The following is a 20,271-nucleotide window of genomic DNA, read 5'->3' as shown; positions in this document are numbered from 1 at the left end:
TGCAGACATTATCAAGAAATCAGTTCATTATATTCAACTTTATGTTACACTCAATATTTTGCTCCCTGTACACTCACTATGATGTAATATGGGTGACTCACAGACATAAATACTGCCTAATGCCTCAAAACATATAGGGGCTATCAAAGGACAAAAGTATTAAAGAGAAGAATTCACATTTTGAACTCGGATTGTCATCACAACTTTGTAATCCCAGATAATGGGCTGCAAAACGGCTGCTATTAACTTAACAATAGGTTCACAAACTAAAAGCAAAAATAACAAGCCGTATGGGTATGCAAATACTGAATAGTAGAATTCGAATTGAATATTGAATCGCATCAAGAAAAAAAGGCCAAGTATCAAATCGGATATCAAATATCAAAACATCTTTCACAAAAATTAATGCTTAAATGTTTTGGGGAAGAAAATACAGTGCCGCACATCCTTGGGAGCCTCCTAGCATTGCATGACAAGAAAGCAGCAGGCTATCAGTGACTTAGGTATGTACATCAAAACCAAGATATATAGTATTTACTTAAGTGAACACCAAATTAGTATGCCAGCACTGACCACAGCTCTGTCCTAGTATATGAAGGTTGGAATTTTTTTGTTTATTTATAAATAAAATTTCTGTTCAACCAACTGCATATTTTTCCGCTGAAACTAATAAATTAATAAATAAACTAATAAATAAATGAGGCTGTCAGTTTAGTAGTGGACCTGTGCTTTAAGGCAATCCTTTATATATTACATAGAAAGCAAGCACCAAATTTGTATGCCATCACTGATTACAGCCCAGTTTTAGTGTATTAAGGTCCAGAAAACATCTTCTTTTATCAATAGAATTGCTGTTCAAGCAACTGCTTTTTTCCTCTGAAACTAATTAATTATGATGTTCTGTTGACCTGAATACCAATGAAGTTCTCAGTTTAACAGTGGACCTGTGTTTTGCAGCAATCTTTGACTTATTGCATAGAAAGTTGTGCTTTGCAGTTTTTTTCCAAGATACAGTAGAGCTATCCCAACTTTAAGACAGGTGGGTTAATGCCACGCCGATCTTTGTGACAGTCAAAAGGGCTGCGCATCCCATGACTCTATCCCCGCTCTGCACGATTGAGTTGTATTTCAATGATGATGATGTTGCTCCATAATGCACACATGTGGCACTGCGGAGGTCTCCACACAGAACATATACAATGTTCAAAAAACCAAATAGTAGATACTAAATTTGCGAATCAAATTATTAAAATGTTCCCTATTCAATTGGATGCGGTGATATTTGAGTATTCGCACACCCCTAAAGAAGTGATATTTGACAACTTACTTCTCCTCCAAGCTGACCAAGCTCTCCACATCAATGCATGTTCCTATGTCTGACTGGAGCGTCACCTCTGACTGAACTGTTGATGTAGAACAGCTCGAAAGGTTGTCATAGCTAACTTCCGATGAGTGCAATCGGAAAGGATTCTTGCCCCACTTGAATCCGCGCCTTTGTGAGAGAGCCTCATTTGCTGAGGTGGCAGACATTCCGATAGGGGCATGGTGCTGCCTAATAGTTTCTAGTCTCCGATTCGTCTCCATGGACACAAAAGACGGTGACGTTGCTTTTCCCAGCATAGGACTTGCTGGGTCTGCAGACAGCCCAGTTGGTGAAGAGGCTTGAGGGTAGACCGAGGCATACGAATGACTTCTCCTAGAGTTGTACACTGGGGCAATAAAAAGAAGAGAAAGGAACAACATCAAATTACAGAAATCTCTCATTACCAGTGAGCACGAGATTTTCAGCAAAGCAAGATACTTTTGTTTTTTACATAAACTTTCATGTTTCAAGTGATCAGCACTGACAAATGAGAGGGTGGAGCTAACGTTTCCACAAAGGGACTTCTCTTTGTCAGGGTGCCCTCATGGAGATGAGTTCTCATGTTGAAATGTTGGCCCAGCCTGAGACATCTCTTATTCGACAGCAGCTGATCAGATCACTTCAAGTCTTCACCTTCCTGCAAACTTTTGCCTTGCTCATATTGCAAGTAGACACACAATATGCAATGCAGTGCAACAGTGAGCCCTGAGACAGTTAAGGGCACTTCATTTTCTTACATTTCTGGCAGGGTCTCAACATATACTTGCAATGCATCTAAGAATCAAAATGCAGCCATAGTACCATAATCAAAAATTAAATCTGTGACATAACAAATGCCCAGTGTGCAACACGCTTGAAAGTAACAAATATTCAGCCAGAAGTTATGCTCTTCTAAATTACTGAGAGAAAGAAGCAACATGATGCATTATGGACTTCGGTACTTTTGTCCACTTGCACCCCTAGAAAGTGCCTCTTCCTGAAAACCTGCAGCTAATGTTGACTGTTGTGCGGTTGTGGAATAACCTAGCTTGCCAGTCGGTCAAGCCATAAAATGGGCTACTGCACTGAAATTGGCAGGGGCCGTCAGGCTTAAGAAATATGACAGTGTCAAGAAAACACTTGTAAAAATTTCAATTTCCATTCTTCACTTTTTCTTTCTTTCTTTCTTTCTTTCTTTTTTCAGACTTTCCCTGCCTGCAATGCATGTCATACAACCCAGGTAAATAGCAAAGGGTGCCACTCCCACTCTCCATAGAAAAACTTCCTCTGTGTTGGCAATAACTAGTGGCTCCGGGAAAACTGTTCATCTAAGTGTTATTGGTTGTCTGTCCACTCACCTTAGTACAACAAAGACTTAGTGAGTGCTGGAGTTAGCAAGGGCTAAAGAAGCAACCAAATGGAGCATATTATGGAACATATTTTCAACACACTTTCTGCATGGCACCGTCTGGCATCCAACAATGCTGGTGATCTGGCTTGTTCATCTTACCCTGGACAACCAGCAGTAAATTCTGTGAAAATGTGTTTTATAGTTAACGGTGGAAGCAGATACATAACAGTATGCATTTTGGCCAATAGAAGAGCGCCACCTTCAGGCGTACACCAGATGCAGCACAGAAATTATGTTGAATTATATGTTTCGTGTGGTCACCAATGCAACCTCAACAAACTTATGGTCCTTCATAAGATCACTGGTGATGATAAACTCAGCTCTTCAGCCAATGATGAACATCACATGACACTACAGGCAACTAACCATCCAAAATGCTTCAGCTGGAAGGGCGACTGCTTCACTCCCACTACCTCACTACAGCTGCTATGACAACTGATAAAGCATGCAATTAACACCACTATATAATCTTAACCATCTCCTTCTTTTTCTCTTTTATGTTCACAGCAGAGCAAGTGTCTCTGCCAGAGATTTCCAACTATACTGCTGTCTTGCATCAGCCAATCCATCCTATTGCCTGCAAATTTCCTAATCCCAACAAGCCTTTGTCATTCACTATTGCATTTTTTTCCCTAGTTGCCAATTCTCTTGATTAACCACCAGCTATCTACCCTACATATTACATGGCTTGCCCAACCTTCTCTTTAGCATCAACTAAAATGTGACACGTTATGCTAATTATGAACAACTTAACAAATTCTTCTAGCTCTCAATGCTTTCCTTTGTGTGGTATTATTTCATTGCTTGCTTACACGGATCTCAGAGGGAGGCTATGTTTCTTGCTTCATGCTTTCATCCACAGCTGCGATTGTGGAGAAAAAAAAGTGAGGAGGTGTGGTTACCCTCATAAAATATTTGATTGATGTCTCGCATGACAGTCTGTGGCTGCGGCCGACTGTCCGGGTCCAATGACCAGCACTCTTGCAGGAGCAGCCGGATCCCCTCATGTGTGTCAACTGGGATTGGCAATCTCTCCCCTTCCTTATACCTCCTTGTTGCCTAGAATTGAAGCAATGATTATGACCCTACATGAAAATTAGCATTTTGAACATTTTTCTCCAGTATGCCCTACAGACTTCTATATAGACCTTGATTTCATTCACTTAAAAAATTATTATTAAAAATAAAAGAAACATGCACATTCCATGCACCTCAATGGTGGTCTTGCATTTCATTATCTAGTCCCAGTTGAAACAAATTAGTACGCTAATGGTTTAAACTAGTACCAGAAACTAGTACCAGTAGAAGGCTACTGGTCTTCAACTGAAATTGAGCTAGTTTTAAATTGGTTCCAGTAGATAGCTACAGGTCACAACTAGAAAGGCATGTAGAGATACATATATAAGTTTACGCACTAGACATCCTTGTGCATACCTCGCAATAAACAAATATTTCAAGGCCTGTGGCCAGTTCACTGGCAGCTACTGCTGTCAGTCTGGCATAAACAGACCAGCCAGTATTGAATAAAATATTTGAACTGGAACCAGTAGCAACCCCAGTTGCAAATTTCCATCTGGGTACTTACACTAAAGTTGCTGTTCACAAAGCCCATTAGGTGTAATACTTTTGTCAGATCAAAAGTATAAAACACTACCTTCAATCGGTCTTTCTAGCTAAGTGTCCCGTCAGCATCATGGTACTAAAACAAAACTGTTATCTGGAAATTATGGCAGTAGTGATTGGTAGGGGCATAGACAATTAAGACTGAAGAACACTAGTAATATTGCTAAATGCTGTCTGCCAAAAAAAAAGCAATTTCTAGCATGTTTTTGAACTTTTTATTCAATCAATAAATCACTACAACTTGGGAAAAGCAAGAACAGGATCCAAAATCCAAAGAAGCAATATGTCGAAGCATCTTTTATAATTGACATGAACATGATACTGCTATGCGATGCATTAATACTAATGGAGATTGAACAGTGTTCGCGTAAGACTACCTAAATCCATGGTTTTCAACAATGTCTTGAGTTATCTTTGATGTTTTTGTGCCAAAGCCACACACATAGGTCAAAAAAGCACAGAGCATACAAAGCTACTGGCACTATGCGCACTCTGCAAACATTGCAGATCGCTTTGAAGATGAGGCCCGCGCGGGCGGGCACTTTTGCCATGTCGCAGATTGCTTTCAAGACACACGAGTGCCGGCAAGAGGTCCCTACAGCGTCCGCCAAAGGCATCTACTATGGTGTCCGTAATTTGCATGGCCAACGCCGTAGTAGACGCCACAGTTGTCTCCACTCTGTACAGAGCAGCGGACAAGAAGGACACTGAGACACCCTGGCAGCCGCTGCATAAGAACGCCCCTCCTTCCTCGCCTGACCCCCCATGCCTCATGCACCACAGGAGAGGGCACGCATCAGGGCCGCGTTCCTCGCTCGTGCACGTGAGATTGAACCACATTTGCCGGCTCACCCTCACATGCTTTCACTCATGCGGAACCTCATGGCAACAGCATAAATGTGCCTGGAGTGTCCATGTAATTGCTATCGCAATAAAAGTGAGTTACACCAACATGCTTCAATGATGACAGATTACTCCAGACGGGAGTTGCCACAAAAAGTTTTCCAGCAACCATTTGTGAATGACAACAATGCATAGTGGCTACCACTATGGCAAATGGCAAATGAACGAGTTAGGATCAAATTAAGTCACAGTGTGGTGTTCAATGTCGCAAACACACAAGGACTATGATACAAGCTGTACACGGGGGGGGAGGGGGCTCCAGATTAATTTTAACCACCTGGTGATTTTTATGATGCACTTAAATCTAAATGCATGAGCATTTTTTTTTCTGCATTCTGCCTCCACCAGAATGTGACCATGATGGTCAGGAATCGAACCCTCGACCTCATGCTAAGCAGCAAAATGCCATGGCCAATGAGCCAGCGTGAAGGGCAAGTGAATAAGTTGTATAGTGAAAATATTAGTTTTCTGGTTGTACTGTAACTGGCCATACAACACCTGCATTCATAAATGAACATCTGCTGAAAAGCATTGAAACCGTTGAACAGCGAACCATATCTCCAACAATGTTTGACAGCATCACAACTGCGAACACCAACAAAATGCCGCATTACCTCTGTGATAGGGACTCCTGCCATTGGTGGCTCCCCATAACTGAATATCTCCCACAGGGTTGTTCCAAAGGCCCAAGTATCAGCCTTGATGGACGATTTAGCCATGTTAAGGTTGTTGTAGAACTCGGGTGGGATCCAATGTATGCTGCGAAAAGAATGACCAAGGATAAGCCTTCACCCTGCAGCCAAAGAACCACGACTGTTACCAGAAACCCAGATCAACACAAGCCCAACTTACTCCTCATTCATGTAGACAAGCAGTCCTGGGTCTGAAAGCTTGACATAGAATGCATTGGCCTCGTGCTGAGAGACGAGAATATTTCGGCACCTGATCTTGCCATGGACACAGCCTTGCTCTTCCTAGGAAGAATGTTGAAGAAAAGAAAGAAAGAAGATGCATTATGTACACAATAAGGACAAATGTTCTTGAAATCATTCCACCAAAACCTTCTAGCATAGGATGTGGCAACATTCTCAGTGAGATGCCAACAAACTGTTTACAACTTCACACATATGCAGATGAGATAAAGTTTTAATGAGGGCAAAAGGCCTGAAATGCAATTTATTAGATTGGCAAGCACTTGCAGGATAACCAAAGCTAACTATATAAGTATCTTTGGTGAAAGACACACTACCACTAGAACCACCTCGCCCTTGTGCCATCTCTATTAGTGCATATGTTAACATTGACCACTACTGAAGCTTTGTCAGTAGTTTGGCATGCAAAACACATTGAAGTAGTAGTGGAATAGACAACAGGCATGTGCATGATTGTACCACTTGCTGATGCATCAAAGGGATCACAGCAGCACCAGCGTCAGTCACAGCAGGGACGCTGATGACCAATGACTGCCAAAAGAAAGAATGTCCCTAGCTATCAATCTCCATAAGTTGGAACAACAAAAACAGTCTCGTCGACCTTGCAAATCTATCCAAGAATGCAATGCAAGTATTCATTGCAGTTTTTGTCTGACTCCAGGTGACTGCACTCCTTTTGCAACATGCATGCTTGACAGTGATGAAGGGGGCAAGTAGCTGTAGGATGACCTAGCTTTGCAATAGTATGCAGGAATTGGCTCTATCCAAATGCTATTTTCGATGTGTCGTGTCTTGTACATAGACCCTGTCAAACATCTAGGCAGGTGTGCAGTCTGCTGCTCTTAACAGTGCCATGCAAGGAAGACAAATGATCACCAGAACTGACGGGGCTAAAAGTACAGGAAAATTTGTTTTTGCATACCTGAAGGGAAAGCAGGCAAAAAGCATAAGAACAGTTGCATGTACAAGATAATATGCATTAGTATCAATGATAGCAACAGTGGGAATGAAACGTGACTACATACCTAAGACTGGATTACACTTCAAGACAGCTCAACGTTAACACTTTCCTGTTCGCACCTATTCCCATCAATAGACCATTATGAATGATTACAAATTCATAGTTTGCCACTTTCTGAGTGCTCTCGGACAGCTAGTGGCAGTTAATGGGTTATTTAGGAACTATTTAGTCAGTTTCATTTTTCAGAATTCTTCCGGCATGTGCAGAATCTTAAAGTGCCTCCAGAGGAGAGGCGTGGCCGGCTCAATGACCACTTGTACCGTATAGACTTGTGTAAGGGTCGCACCCGTGTAACGGCCACACCACTAAATTGGCAGCCCGAAATTGGGAAAAAAAAAATTTCCAATGAAGAAGGAATCATGTCCACTACCCCGATATGATACGTGTGCATCCATGAACTTTTGTGCGCTGCGTGCTTTCGCAAGCCGCTACTAGATGGCGAGAGCTGCACATTTACCTCTGAGGCGATGGTACATCCGGGGATCTGCAATGTGCACAAGTCGCCGGCTGCACCGGCACCATTTTGACCAACAGGTCTGGCACCGCATAAGGGCCACACCTTGCCAAATTGTGAAAAAGAAAGTGCAGCCGTTGCATGAGTCTATACGGTAGTTTACAAGATGGCATCGGCATCTTAGCCACAGAAATGTTGCATTTCTACCCATTCGAATGCATTTATGTAAGATATTTTGGCCTTTGGAAGCAGCACTGACACGGAAGATAACTTCGGTTAGCCAGTTTTTTGAACAGAGTTTCGCTTTCTTCGCCAAACCGCTTCAAAGCTGGTACGCGCCGATATAAAGATATTCTGCGCATTCTAAAGGATTTGTTTCTTATCTGCAGAGTGTTAACAACCTTCGATTGGCATCATTTGCCAGCTGCCAAGCAGCGAGTAGAGTTTTGCTAGAAAAGACGGCCGGGAGTTGACCTAGGCATTGTGCTAGGGCTAGTCCCTAGGGTTAACATCTTCTTTTATATCCCAAGAAACTTCTTACGTAGAAAGATGATATTTGCTGGAATATTGCACAGCTTCCTTGTGTTGAAAATGTATCTATACTGAAAAATTTTTAGAGGTATTTTTGTCAAAAGCAACAATGACATATTTATATATTTAGTTACTTCTACAAAATTTCTGTCTAGATATTTTTTTTGTCAAACGCTTTTTAATAAACATGTTGTTTTGGAAGAGTAGTAGCGTTAAAAGAAAATTTATTCTACTTCAATTTGGTACTATACACTTTAGTATCAAACATGCCCAGTCATAGGAAAGAAAGGTATGTACTATTAGACTACCCAAAATGTGCTGCTTTTCTGGCAGCTTAAGCACCATTCGACCAACACTGCACCACAGCACAGCCCATCCATACCAAAGCAACACACAGGCTGTGAGACAGACCATAGTGGTGGGCTTCCAATTAATTTAGTCACCTGGGTTTCTTTAACGTGCACCTAAATGAAAGTGCACGAGCGTTTCTGCATTCCACCCCCATCGAAATGCAGCCACTGTGGCTGGGAATTAAACCTCATGCAGAGCAGCAGAAATTCTACCGCCACACAGCCACCATGGTGGATGACCTCTCACTAACAATACTGATGGTTTACCAGCTGGTAATTAGGTCAGGGCTACTGGGCAACTTTGAGAAAGACACAAGGAGCGGGAAAATTACATAGCCTTGTTGGCAAGGAGTGCCTTTCAGCAAGGTGGCAAATCCATAGCTCACCAGGTACCAGAGGGCACGGGCAAGTCCCTTCGCAGCTTCAACCAAGTCAACGGCTTGAAGCTGAGACCTGTGCTGATGGAGATAGGCATCCAGGGAGCCCAGAGGCAGGAATTCGCACACCAGGCCAAAACTGCCCGAGTGCACCATGCCGAGGGAGTTCACAATGGCTTCACACTGCCAGAACAGCATCCGGTCACACTGCACCATGAACTCCTGTGCACAGGGACAAAGAAATGACAGCTGTGTGTTCAGATACGCTCTATTGTTAAATACAGTCTACTCTGCCACATAATAAGACAATTTAAAAGGGCACTTTGTCAGCCCAAAAAGATGCCAGAAAATTGACTTTGCTGGCAAAATGCAGGCAGCAGCGGGGTTGGTAAACATTGACATTTAGCCATGCTGCTAGTGACGTATCACTATTATGCTGGAAAGACAAACCAAAATGCCAGCACTGGTACTGACATGCGGTGACGCTGTGTTCAAACAGAGCATGGCAAACTCTTTTTGCAACAAGCAGCCATGTTATACTAATCCACTAGAATAAAGGTGTTTGCAATGATATAATCATTGCAAAAAACAATTGTGCCAATGAAACTACATACCGTATTTACTCGCATAATGATCGCACTTTTTTGTCTGAAAAATTGACACGAATTCAGGGGTGTGATCATTACGCAGGTTAAATTTCCCGCAAAAAGAAAAAAAAAAATTTATCCTACGTTTGCTGCGGGATGACAACAGGTCAACATATAGGCGGCTGCCGCTGTATGTAGTGCAGGACACCAAAACAAAAATGGTGGCCGGTGGAGTAAGCCGAACGTGCCGAACACGATTTTTTTTCTTCTCGTGAGTACATTACATGCATTTAAACAGTTTCTTCTATATCAGTAATGAATAATGTCGTTAATATCGGCAAGTTGGCGGCAATAATGTAGCCATGTCCACTTTGAGGGGACAGAAACTGATGGGCACACTTAGCTGCCAGTGACATAGAAACACATGGCGGGCATGCTGCGGAAACTGCAGTATTTGTCTTCACTACTATCCTAACACGGCACGTTTCTGCTGAGGTTGGGCGAATATCTTAGCTGTGTTCATAGCGTCGGCGTATGAATAGGGTACACTTCTAACGTATCAGTGTAAACAGGGCTGTTATCGTTGCCGCTCGTGATTTGTTGCGTGCCCACAACCATTATAAAGCCTACATATAATAAAGGCAAGTTTGGTCGCAGCTTTTTTTTTTTTTTTTTTTTTTGTCATGGAAGTGCGGAAAGTGATGAAAGGAATGAAATGGGGCATCTGCTTAAGAATGTTTGGTGCGTTCAGACCGCTTCGTTTGTCTTCAAGAGTCGTTCGCATAGCATTCAACAGATGGTAAGCACGATCATTATTAGCTAGACTTGGCACACGACATATCGCTGCGGCAAGTTCGGGGTGCGATTATTGCATGGGAAATTTAAAAATCGAATTCAGACAACAAAATTCAGGGGTGCGATCATTACACGAGTGCGATCATTATGCGAGTAAATGCGGTAATCAAACTAGCAATCAGGTATACAATTACGTATAGCGAATGAGAACAAAGATCCTCGTCAACAGTTGTGCCCATTTCACCTTTATTTGTCCTTGTCTGTTTGTGCACCCCAGTTTTCATATAATTCTGCCTATTTTTGTGTCCATCAAGATTTCACCGATACGAGAGCATTCTGCAATATTAACACATTTTTATTGTTACAAGGGAACAGCGCAGGGGAAAACAGATGAAGAGAGGCATTAAGAAGACACACACAGCGCTGCATGTGTCTTCTCTGTGCCTTTCTTCGACTTCATCAGATTTCTGTGCCGTGCAACCCTTGAAACAATGAACAACCAATAAGGTCAAGTGGAAACTCTGCTCAACGTTTTCATTTTACACCATGTGACAAGATATTGCCATTATTAGTGCTGGTTCTATTGATATTTCTGATTTCATTCATACGTGTTGGGCAAAAGTTGCCTGATCATTTGGGATGTCAAGGCACTGAAAATTTCTGTCCCGTTCACCAAAACATCAAGGTGCCCAGTTGACAACTACAAACTAGCTGGCAGTTCCACCCACCTTGAGATGGCTATCTTCAAGGTGGGGTTTCAGAGCTTTGACAGCAACCTCTCGATACTGGTTCCGTTCCCGGTGCAGAAACGCCCGCCGCACCACGGTGAACTTGCCAGGCAGCTCGTCCTTGCGATTCTCTGTGAACACCAGTGCCCCTGAGTGGATGCACTCGCGAGGCTCTCGTTTCAGAGCAGACTTTTCCACGTCGAGGGATGGTGGGCGGCACAAAAGTAACTGCGTTTTGTCTGGAAAGAGGAAAGAAACATGAACTTAAGTATAATCACAATAACTGGATGTTTCAAGGTTCTCTAAATGAGAAAATCCGGAATACTAGTGGTTTACAAAGTTTAGGCGATTTTAAGTGGCACAAATGAAGCTGGCAGCAGCAAAGTTATCATTATGAGGATGTTCTCATAATGGCAGGGAGGCTGGGAGCCTGAGGCCTATTTTAGATGTCAGGAGTTCCCGAAAGTACTCGTCTCATGGGCACTGTTCTTGTTTCGCAGATGCTAAAATCAATACCCAGGCTGGCTCATATCCCATTTAAATGCTTCTTACACAATTGAAATGTTGACATGCTGTTCCTTTTACGAAAGCATGTGCTTCCGAGCAAGTCTCCTCAACTCTGGCCTATGCAAAGTATAAGCACTGGAAATCTCTGGATGTACATGCTCAATTTGAAATAAATTGACTTTGGCTAACCTCACCTGTATTCTATAGCCAAAAACAAAAACAAACAAGTGATCTATATGGAATAGCAGTGTGCAATAAAGCTGCCCACATTAGTAAGGTAACCCACATATAGACAAGGTAAGGATCTACAATCTCATGAATGAGGAGAGGCAATTCAAACAACAGCATTGTGCACAGAGAAACCTAAATTATCTGCAGAAAACAGCTGGCCGATATTATGTTCTTTTTTTTTTCTTTTGCATATATGAGTGAAAAGAAGGCCTCACTCAATGGTAACAGTTTTCAAGGAGCACCAGAAAGTCATGACTATTGTTAATCCATGATTAGGATGGTGAAAATCCCAAGTGATAAATATCTAAAGAAAGCCATTAGAGAGAAACAAGTTCACAGGAGAGAGGTTTAGAGGTTAGAGGCTAGAGGCTAAGCGAGGCAAGTCAAAACATTAAGCAGAGACAGTGAGGAGATGCACTTTTTTCTCACCATATTCAGACGGAGGCACACAGTATCCCAACTCTACGTCAAGGGTCGGGCGAACAGCCTCGCTGATCAGCTTTGCGAGTGTCGGATAAATACCGTCTTCCGGTGCAGATTCATCCAGTGCAAAGCGCCCATCCTTGAGCTGCACAATGCGCAGGGTCTCAGGTGCCGCATTCTTTCCCAGAAAATCCAGTCGATACTCCCGGTAGACGGACGAGCTCTGCCGAATCAGGTACCAGCCTGCTTCATGCCCTCCTTTCTCCTGCAGCTTCTGGTAGGCAAACTTGGCCCTATGATGAAAAGCAATGGTGTTAGCGCTATCGAAGTGCGCTGTGTTTACAAGTAGAGAGAAACGAAATTAATGAACTCGAATTGCGAAAAGAATGCTTTTTTTTTTTCTTGCAACCTAAGTCTATGGGTTGAAACTGTAAGACACAGTCAAATCTTGATAATTCGAACTGGAAAGGGCCCAAAAATTTGTTCAAATTAAAAGGAGGACTTGTTCTTGAAGTGCACCCGCACCATAACACGATGCACGAACAGTGCGCGTTCCGAAATATCACGGCGCACAAGCACACAGCGAGCAAGGACCATGAAACTGCTCATGCTGGCCAACACTCCCTTCCCCCGATTATGGCATTAAACGAAACTTCAGGGAGCGGGCTAAGCTGGCACGGGCTGGCACAAAAGCTCACGCACGCGGAGACTATCGAAGCTGAAGGAGTTACGAGGAAGTTGAAAGGCAGGATGAGGGGAGCACAGTTTCCAAGAGGGGCAGGTGGGAAGCGAATATGCTTTCGCACCAGCTTCATGGACCTCTGCCACCTAAGCCCCCTTACTGCCACGGCACAGTTGCCGAGGCCAGACTGGTCCTCCGCCGCTGCTTCCCTCTGCATGCTCGCTTGCTTTTTCCTTCGTCTGCCGACAGATCGGCACTGCGTTTACGTTCTTCATTCTGCATTCTTAACGTGTCATGTCTTGTGAAGATGATGAAGTCATTGCCACTAATCATAATCATGTCGGTGTGCTCCCTTCTGTTGTGGCGTCACCGCATGTAAATGATATGGAGAATGAGGTACTGGGTTTCGCCTTCGTGTCCTTGTATTTAGGGTTCATCTTGTTGTGCAGAATCGGATGTGACGCACTGTCTCTAACAACCTTTCCTTCGAGAGGTCTCAGTTCAGACTCATCATTGTAAAAAATTCGCCATTTCACTCGATAGGCAAAGCATTGATTACGATACCAAATTAGTGGACAGCTATACGAAGCAAGGATAGTAGTTTTATTGGCTGCATAAACTTGTAAGCATAGGCATACTAACTAAATTAAGAAGCATGGTGTTATGTGCGCATAAGCAAACATGAACACATCTCACGCAATGACCACAGAAACTCGCTCTCAAAATGCTGGCGTGAGGAAATGCGGCAGCAGCAGCGAGCGAAGTGGCATTCGTGCTGTGTATCACTTCAACGAAAAGTGAGCACCGAGTACACACAGCACACACAAAGCTACGAGCCGCTGACGCACCTAGACTCTGCCCCCAACACAGATCACTCTCAAGATACAGCCACGCAACCGCACGCAGCTGCCAAATGCGCAGTTGCAGCCGGAGTAGAACGCCGCCCTCCCCCTCCTCCGCCCCCTTTCTCAACCCCCTCCCCCGGTGCCTCGCAACATTGGGTGTTTTGTGCACGACAGAAGATGGCGTGCTTCCTCCCTGCTCCATTTGTTCCATGTGGATAAGATTGAACCGCGATTGTCCGCTCCCCTCATATGCTTTCACTCACACATACAGCATAGGGTGTGCGGCGACGGTGTTATTGCCCTTGAACTTTATACGGAACCTCATGCGTGGCATTGAGGGGTCTCTCCTAAGCTCTTCTTCTATGGCAGGGTCAGAGCAATGCTGTTCGGGGGCGCCACCATGCAATTTGGCAGGCTGCTGAGAGCATTGTCAGAGTGTAGTATGTTCTAATTAACTATCACAAATGCTTGCGCGTTCAAATTACCGGGTGTTTTTGCCCATTGGAATACAGTCAAACCCACTTACAGCAAAAGCTCGTTAATTCACAACTCATTAATTCGAAATTTAGGATAATTCGAAGTAGCCACCGTGGTCCGTCCAGCAATGTATTGATAGCAATATTTAACACATCCTGCAAATTCACACTGAAATCCGCACCACCACCGATAATTCAAACTCCGCACCATGGTGGATGGGGAGTGCCAGTGCACAGAAGCACGTTGGCGACGCTGGCATTGCCACGCTGGCCACACAGCTTTGCTTTTTCCATCTGCGGCCTTTTGTTTAGGCTTGACTGGAGAGAGACGTGTTTGCGCCAGGCCATGGCATGGCCAACGCCTCTGTTGCAGGTCACTTCTCTCCCTTGAGGTTCCATATAAAGCTCAAGGGCAATAAAATCGTCGCCGTGCACCGCATGCTGTATGTGTTAGGGAACGCATGTGAGGGTGAGTCATCTAATGCGGCTCAATCTCGCGTGCGCGAGCGAGGAAGGCGGGGCGGATGCACACCCTCTCCTGTTGCACGTGAGGCATGGTGATGGGGCGGAGGTAGGGAGAAAGGGGGAGGGGGGACGTTCTTCTCTGGCAGCTGCTGCGTATGGCGTGGCCATGAGGGCCCCGTACCTTGAAAGCGGTCTGCGATGTGGCGAAAGTGTGCGTCCACATGGGCCTTATCTTCAAAGCAATCTGCTATGTTTGCAGAGTGCGCGTAGTGCCGGTAGCTTCGTGTATGATGTGCTTTCTTCATTTCGTTTGCATTGAAGGGAGAGCTGTACAAAGGTCGATTCGCTCGCTGCTACTGCCGCGATTCCTCACTGCAGCATTTTTCAGCAAGTTTCCACAGTCATCGAGCAAGACGTGTTCATGTTTACCTATGCACACCTGACACCTTACTTGTTAGCAAGCGAATGTTTACAAATTTACACGGCCGATAAAACTACTATTCTTACTTCGTATGCCTATCTACTAATTTGCTATCGCAATCGATGCTTTGCTTTTCGGGCGAAACTGCAACATTAGTCTTTTGTCCACGCCAGTTGGCGCGATGAATGCGCGGATGGACCAAGAGCCATCTCGACACTGGGCATGTCGGACTGCGTTGGCCATGTCCAGTTACATTGGCTGCGCCAGTGCTTCAAAGTATAGACGTTGTTCCCGCCAACATGACGTAGCGTGTATGCGTGCGTGCTCACACCACGTCGGATTTTATACGTGCCTTAACCGAGCGATTCTTTTCCGACTTTCATTAGTTCGAATTTTGTATAATTAGAATTTGCACAGCATCCCCGCATAATTCAAATTAACAAGGTTTTATTGTATTCAAGTGCCATGAAAATTTCACTGTTACAACCGATAACTGTTATAACCAGGCTGCACGAAAAAAAATTCAATATGTAGGATGGAGTAGTTGTTCCGAGAAAACTATAATGGCGGGGAGGCCAGTTCTCCTCCCTGCCACCTCCATCTGGCTTCTACTTGTGTAGGCTGTCAACGTTCAAGAATGGCACTGCTATAAAAACTGCCAAGAGGGGTCAAAGGCGGCAAGTGACATACAAGCTCCGTTGAGGCATCGCCTTGCTGGCCCGAAAAGGCGCCTTTTAGAAAATGCGCGAAGGTTGCTGTGGCAGCATCTCAGCTTGAGAAATCCAGAAGAAACACTGGGACATGACTGCCACAAGCATCTCGCCACATACTTCCCACTGGCTCGTACGATAAAACTACATGTCCATTATGTGGTTTTTCCTTGCCTGCCTTACGTGAAGCTTGCCGACGTTCTTCTCCAAGGCATCCAGGTGCTCCACGTAGTGAAGTGGAAGGTCCCTCACGAAAACAAACCCATGAGGGACTGAATCATCTATTGGACCTCGCGCACAGACAATGTTGAGGTAGCCTGCCCTACCACATCAGCGCTGCCGTAGTGGCTATCATTGTCACTATCCAATGCAAGCACGTTCGCCACGATCGCCTCATCGGTTAGAGGCATTTTGTTTCCAAATCTATAACAGTCCCCTTTCTTTTCACCGGCAACGTCATGCATTGCTGATGATCACCGGGTGGGTCAGCCATCTTCCGTTTCGGAGGAGAGTAAAACGAAGCTGAGAAACAATGTGGCCAGGAACTACTTCAACGCAATGAACAAAGACAAGCACAAGGGACTTAATTCATTAGCAGATTTGCGCACAATGAGGGCCATAGCATAGAGAAAGACGTTGGCCATAGAATAAAGAACCAACTGCGAGGACCCAGTGAGCGATGTGGAAACAGTGCCGGCGGTCCATTCGTGTTTCGGAGGGTGGCACGGCACAAAGCTATGGGCACAGCCCATTCGTGTGCGAGGACCCAGTGAGCGATGTGGAAACAGTGCCGGCAGCGTTGTCAGTGCAGTTGGCACGGTCCATTCATGTTTCGGAGGGTGGCACGGCACAAAGCTATGGGCACAGCCCATTCGTGTTTGGAGGGGTGGAAGGGTGACAGGAGAGATGCACGTGAGGCTGGCGTGCATCTCTCAAGAAGAGAAGCACGCAGCGGCAGTTAGGGCGGTGGGCGATCATGCAGTGGCTCGCATTTCACTTTTTCTTTTTTCCCTTTCAAGAATTCTGCATTCAATTACCTTTCGGCACAGACGCTCAGCAGCCAAACTTCATCGTTGTAACTGATAATGCGGCATGGGGTTATTGTAGTAAGTGGGTTATTTCCCCATAGAAAACATACAAGAGTCGACGGCACAGCAGCTTTTCATTCTTATAACCGATAGATTGTTAAAACCAGTATCGTTATAAGTGGGTTCGACTGCACTTATAACTTTGACGGGACTACAGCATCAGTTTGAGTAAACTGCAAGTTCAAATTAAGTGTTTTCAAATTAACGAGATTCGACTGTATATGGCAGTGATTGTAGAGGAAACACATGCAGTTAAGCAATAGAATTTGCCTTTGATCAAGCTCCAGCAGCTTATGACATTTATTTCCCCGATTTCAAGTATACTAAGCTATATAAAAGCATCTAGTTAAGTGAACTTGGAGGGAAAAAAATGTGTACGCTTAACCAGTTGCAGTCATGTGTTAAGCTCCTTCCAACACATGAAAACATTCGTTCCAGCCAGATGTTGGGAAGTGCTTAATATGCACATGTGCGCTGGTTTCTTGTTGGTGTTTATTGCAGTATTTTTTAGGCATTTTTTAAGTTACAGATCATTTTCGTGCTCGCTTTTCATGGCACAAAGCACTAGAAGCATGGCAATGTTTTCTTTGGTTCCAACTGTGCTGAACATGCAGAACACATTATGACCTGCCTAAGAGATAAAGAAAGCAGACGGTGCGAAGGTGTGTGTTTTCAAAGCTCGTAAATTATTTCTAAACTACAAGTGGTGCCGCAGTCCACCTACTGTTATCAGGGGGCTTAGGGCATATTATTGCATTTCAATTAAGATTACAATCACGTCAAAGAGATAAACAGAATCTTCAAGAGCACTCCTGTAAACATGAAGTCTGCTGCCATGCCAGCCGGGTGGCATGCACTCGCTTTAGTAAATCGCCGCGCGGCCATGGCCCAAGAGATGCCTTCCTGCCGACTGTGGCCTTCTAGCATGCTTGGAGCTGTCGAAGCACCGTGCAGACGTCATGAGTGCTCGAGCAGACAAATTCCAAAACCACTCTTTGCATGCATTTTACAGAAAGCAATTGCCTGAGCTTAGTGAATATGAAAATGATTTTAATGCAGAGGAGAAATATATTATGCCTTCAAATGACCGACAAACATCCTTGGATCAGAGAACTGAAAAAGAATGATGGTGAGGACTGTAGCGAAGACAGTTCCTGCAGTGATCACCCACAACGTGATGCTAGCTGCAGACTGTGCACTAAAGAACAGCCTCAGGAATAAAGAAAGTTCTCTGGAATTAATCACTTACAACATGTTCACTCACACAAGAGCACTTCTTGTACAGAGTCCAAATTGCATGAAAGAGCTCATGACCAGATAAACCATAGATGAGTAAATGCTAATCAGCACAGAGCATTAAAGGGCCAATAAGTTATCTTCTACAAAGCGTAATTGTCACAATATAATTCTTCTAAGCAATCTTAATGTACAAAATGAAACCAAGGGAAAGGCAGATTGCTAGTGGTTTGTCTCTATAGTCGTGCAAGTTATTGTTGTCATTGATTCACACTTCAGCCAAAATGAAAATTTGCTTTTCAATCTAAAAATTAAAGAACAAAGGAACTGCTCACCCCACTGGTCCATGGCACCTCATGGCTCGAAGCATGGTCAGCGATGGTGTTGGCAGGTTGATACATAAATTCACTGTCCATTTCTCCGTTAACCGATAATATCCATCGAGGAGGGACACAAAGGAGTGCATCTGGCTGATGCTGTCAAATCTGAGGTTCTGAGTAGAAAATGGCACGTCTCCAGATGTCAGCCACGAAAACTGCATACAATGGCAGCTGGCCAAATCTGTTAGCTATACTATACACTCTCATTCACGTCTTGCCATGTAAAAATTAATTATTACGACATTCCATGATGAGTAACCAAAAAGATTTCTGAGGCAGTTGTCAAGTGATTACATGTGTAAATTAGCATTTCCTCACAAGCGTACCTAATGTTTATTGTCACCATAGAACATTGCTCAGTTACTAAGCTAAGAAATACCTAAATGCAGTCATCCTATTGCCTAAGGTGGCCTCACTTTCCCATAGTGTTAAACATTTGCTTCACAGTCCACATTTACTGAAATGAAGAGCACTCATAATGGATCAATTATGCAAGAGACAATATAGAGCAAAACTTGCGTGAGCTTAGCCTAGTGAAGTATACTTATACGACTCAATTTCTATTTTTATGTCAGAAAAACAGTATTGATTAGTGGAGATAATAAAAGGCAATGTTTTTCCATTCTGAGTTTCATGCTTGCATCACAGCACCAGTACATTAGTATGACATTACACATTTCATTGAAATCTATTTACATTTGGACCATTTCTGTTCAGAAAATGTCTACAAAACTCACTAAGTTGACTCTTTGCTTTAATGTGCATATAACTGTATATCGATGAACTACCACATTTACTTGCATAATACTCACGCTCACATAAACACATAAAGCTAACAGCCCACCCCCTACCCCACTTTACAAGTTTAGAAACTACCCAGCCTGATGCTCCATTCTTACCTGAGGTATGCCATTTCGACGGCTGATTTCAACAGTGCAATTGGATGGAACCATGTTCACAAAGCAGAGATCACTGATGGAGCAGATTTGTGTCCATGTTACGTTCTAAAATACAAAAAAAAAAAAACTTTTTTTCTTTCTTTCTTTTTTTGAGATTGCAGACAGGGAAATGATGGTTAAAACCCAGTTACGGCACATATCAACAAGAGGATGCAAGGTTACGCAGTCTAGAAATTATGACAAGCTGCAGCATTCTAGCATTTTATGCCATGACTAGGCATACAAAGTCGTATAATATGCATATTCATGGTGTATGACTATGCTTATGCTATGACGGCATAACACCAGACCTGGCATTGGATAAGTCTGCATACTGCTAATAAAGCAGTAAAGAACCTAAACATGCATGTGAAAAATGCAAAAAGCTTTAAACACTGGCCTCTAAAGAAGAACTGCATCATTTGTTGGAAGCTAGCTACAGCCTTACCATAATTTCAAATTCAATTCAATTCTCTTTATTTACCAGAAAATGTCCAGGCTGGACTCCTGGGCTTAAAGCTGCAAAAAACAGCTTCATGGGGCCCAGGAGACCATACATACATGGCGACACATGACAAGTAAACTGATAACTGATGTTTAAAAGCATCAGACACGAAAGTTATTTATACAGATACTAGTACAATATCATTATACATTAATTAAGAATGTGCACTCTCACTCGAAAAAAAAATGCATTTGTGTTGCAATGCACAACAAAGTTCAAACAAAAATTCAATGAAATAACAAAGCACAGTTTTACCATAATACGCAAGACTAATTTTACTAACAGAAAGAAATGGTAACACCACTAATAC

The 20,271-nt window shown here is 43.6% G+C and overlaps 1 protein-coding gene across 1 annotated transcript in view; it reads right to left on the bottom strand.

Annotated features, from left to right (window-relative positions):
- Positions 1-20,271, bottom strand: part of hop (tyrosine-protein kinase hopscotch) — a 61,852-nt gene that overhangs the window by 28,446 nt on the left and 13,135 nt on the right. Inside the window, exons 6-14 of the mRNA XM_075680395.1 lie at positions 19,418-19,522; positions 18,474-18,631; positions 12,222-12,508; positions 11,055-11,293; positions 8,954-9,166; positions 6,132-6,253; positions 5,894-6,038; positions 3,656-3,812; positions 1,328-1,709 (exon numbers count right to left, since the gene is read on the bottom strand). Coding sequence (XP_075536510.1) covers positions 1,328-1,709; positions 3,656-3,812; positions 5,894-6,038; positions 6,132-6,253; positions 8,954-9,166; positions 11,055-11,293; positions 12,222-12,508; positions 18,474-18,631; positions 19,418-19,522 — 1,808 coding nt within the window. The remainder of the gene's footprint in view (positions 1-1,327; positions 1,710-3,655; positions 3,813-5,893; positions 6,039-6,131; positions 6,254-8,953; positions 9,167-11,054; positions 11,294-12,221; positions 12,509-18,473; positions 18,632-19,417; positions 19,523-20,271) is intronic.

This window comes from Dermacentor variabilis, chromosome 2 (assembly GCF_050947875.1).
Source record: "Dermacentor variabilis isolate Ectoservices chromosome 2, ASM5094787v1, whole genome shotgun sequence".
NCBI lineage: Eukaryota > Metazoa > Arthropoda > Arachnida > Ixodida > Ixodidae > Dermacentor > Dermacentor variabilis.
This window is presented reverse-complemented; position numbering and strand designations above follow the sequence as displayed.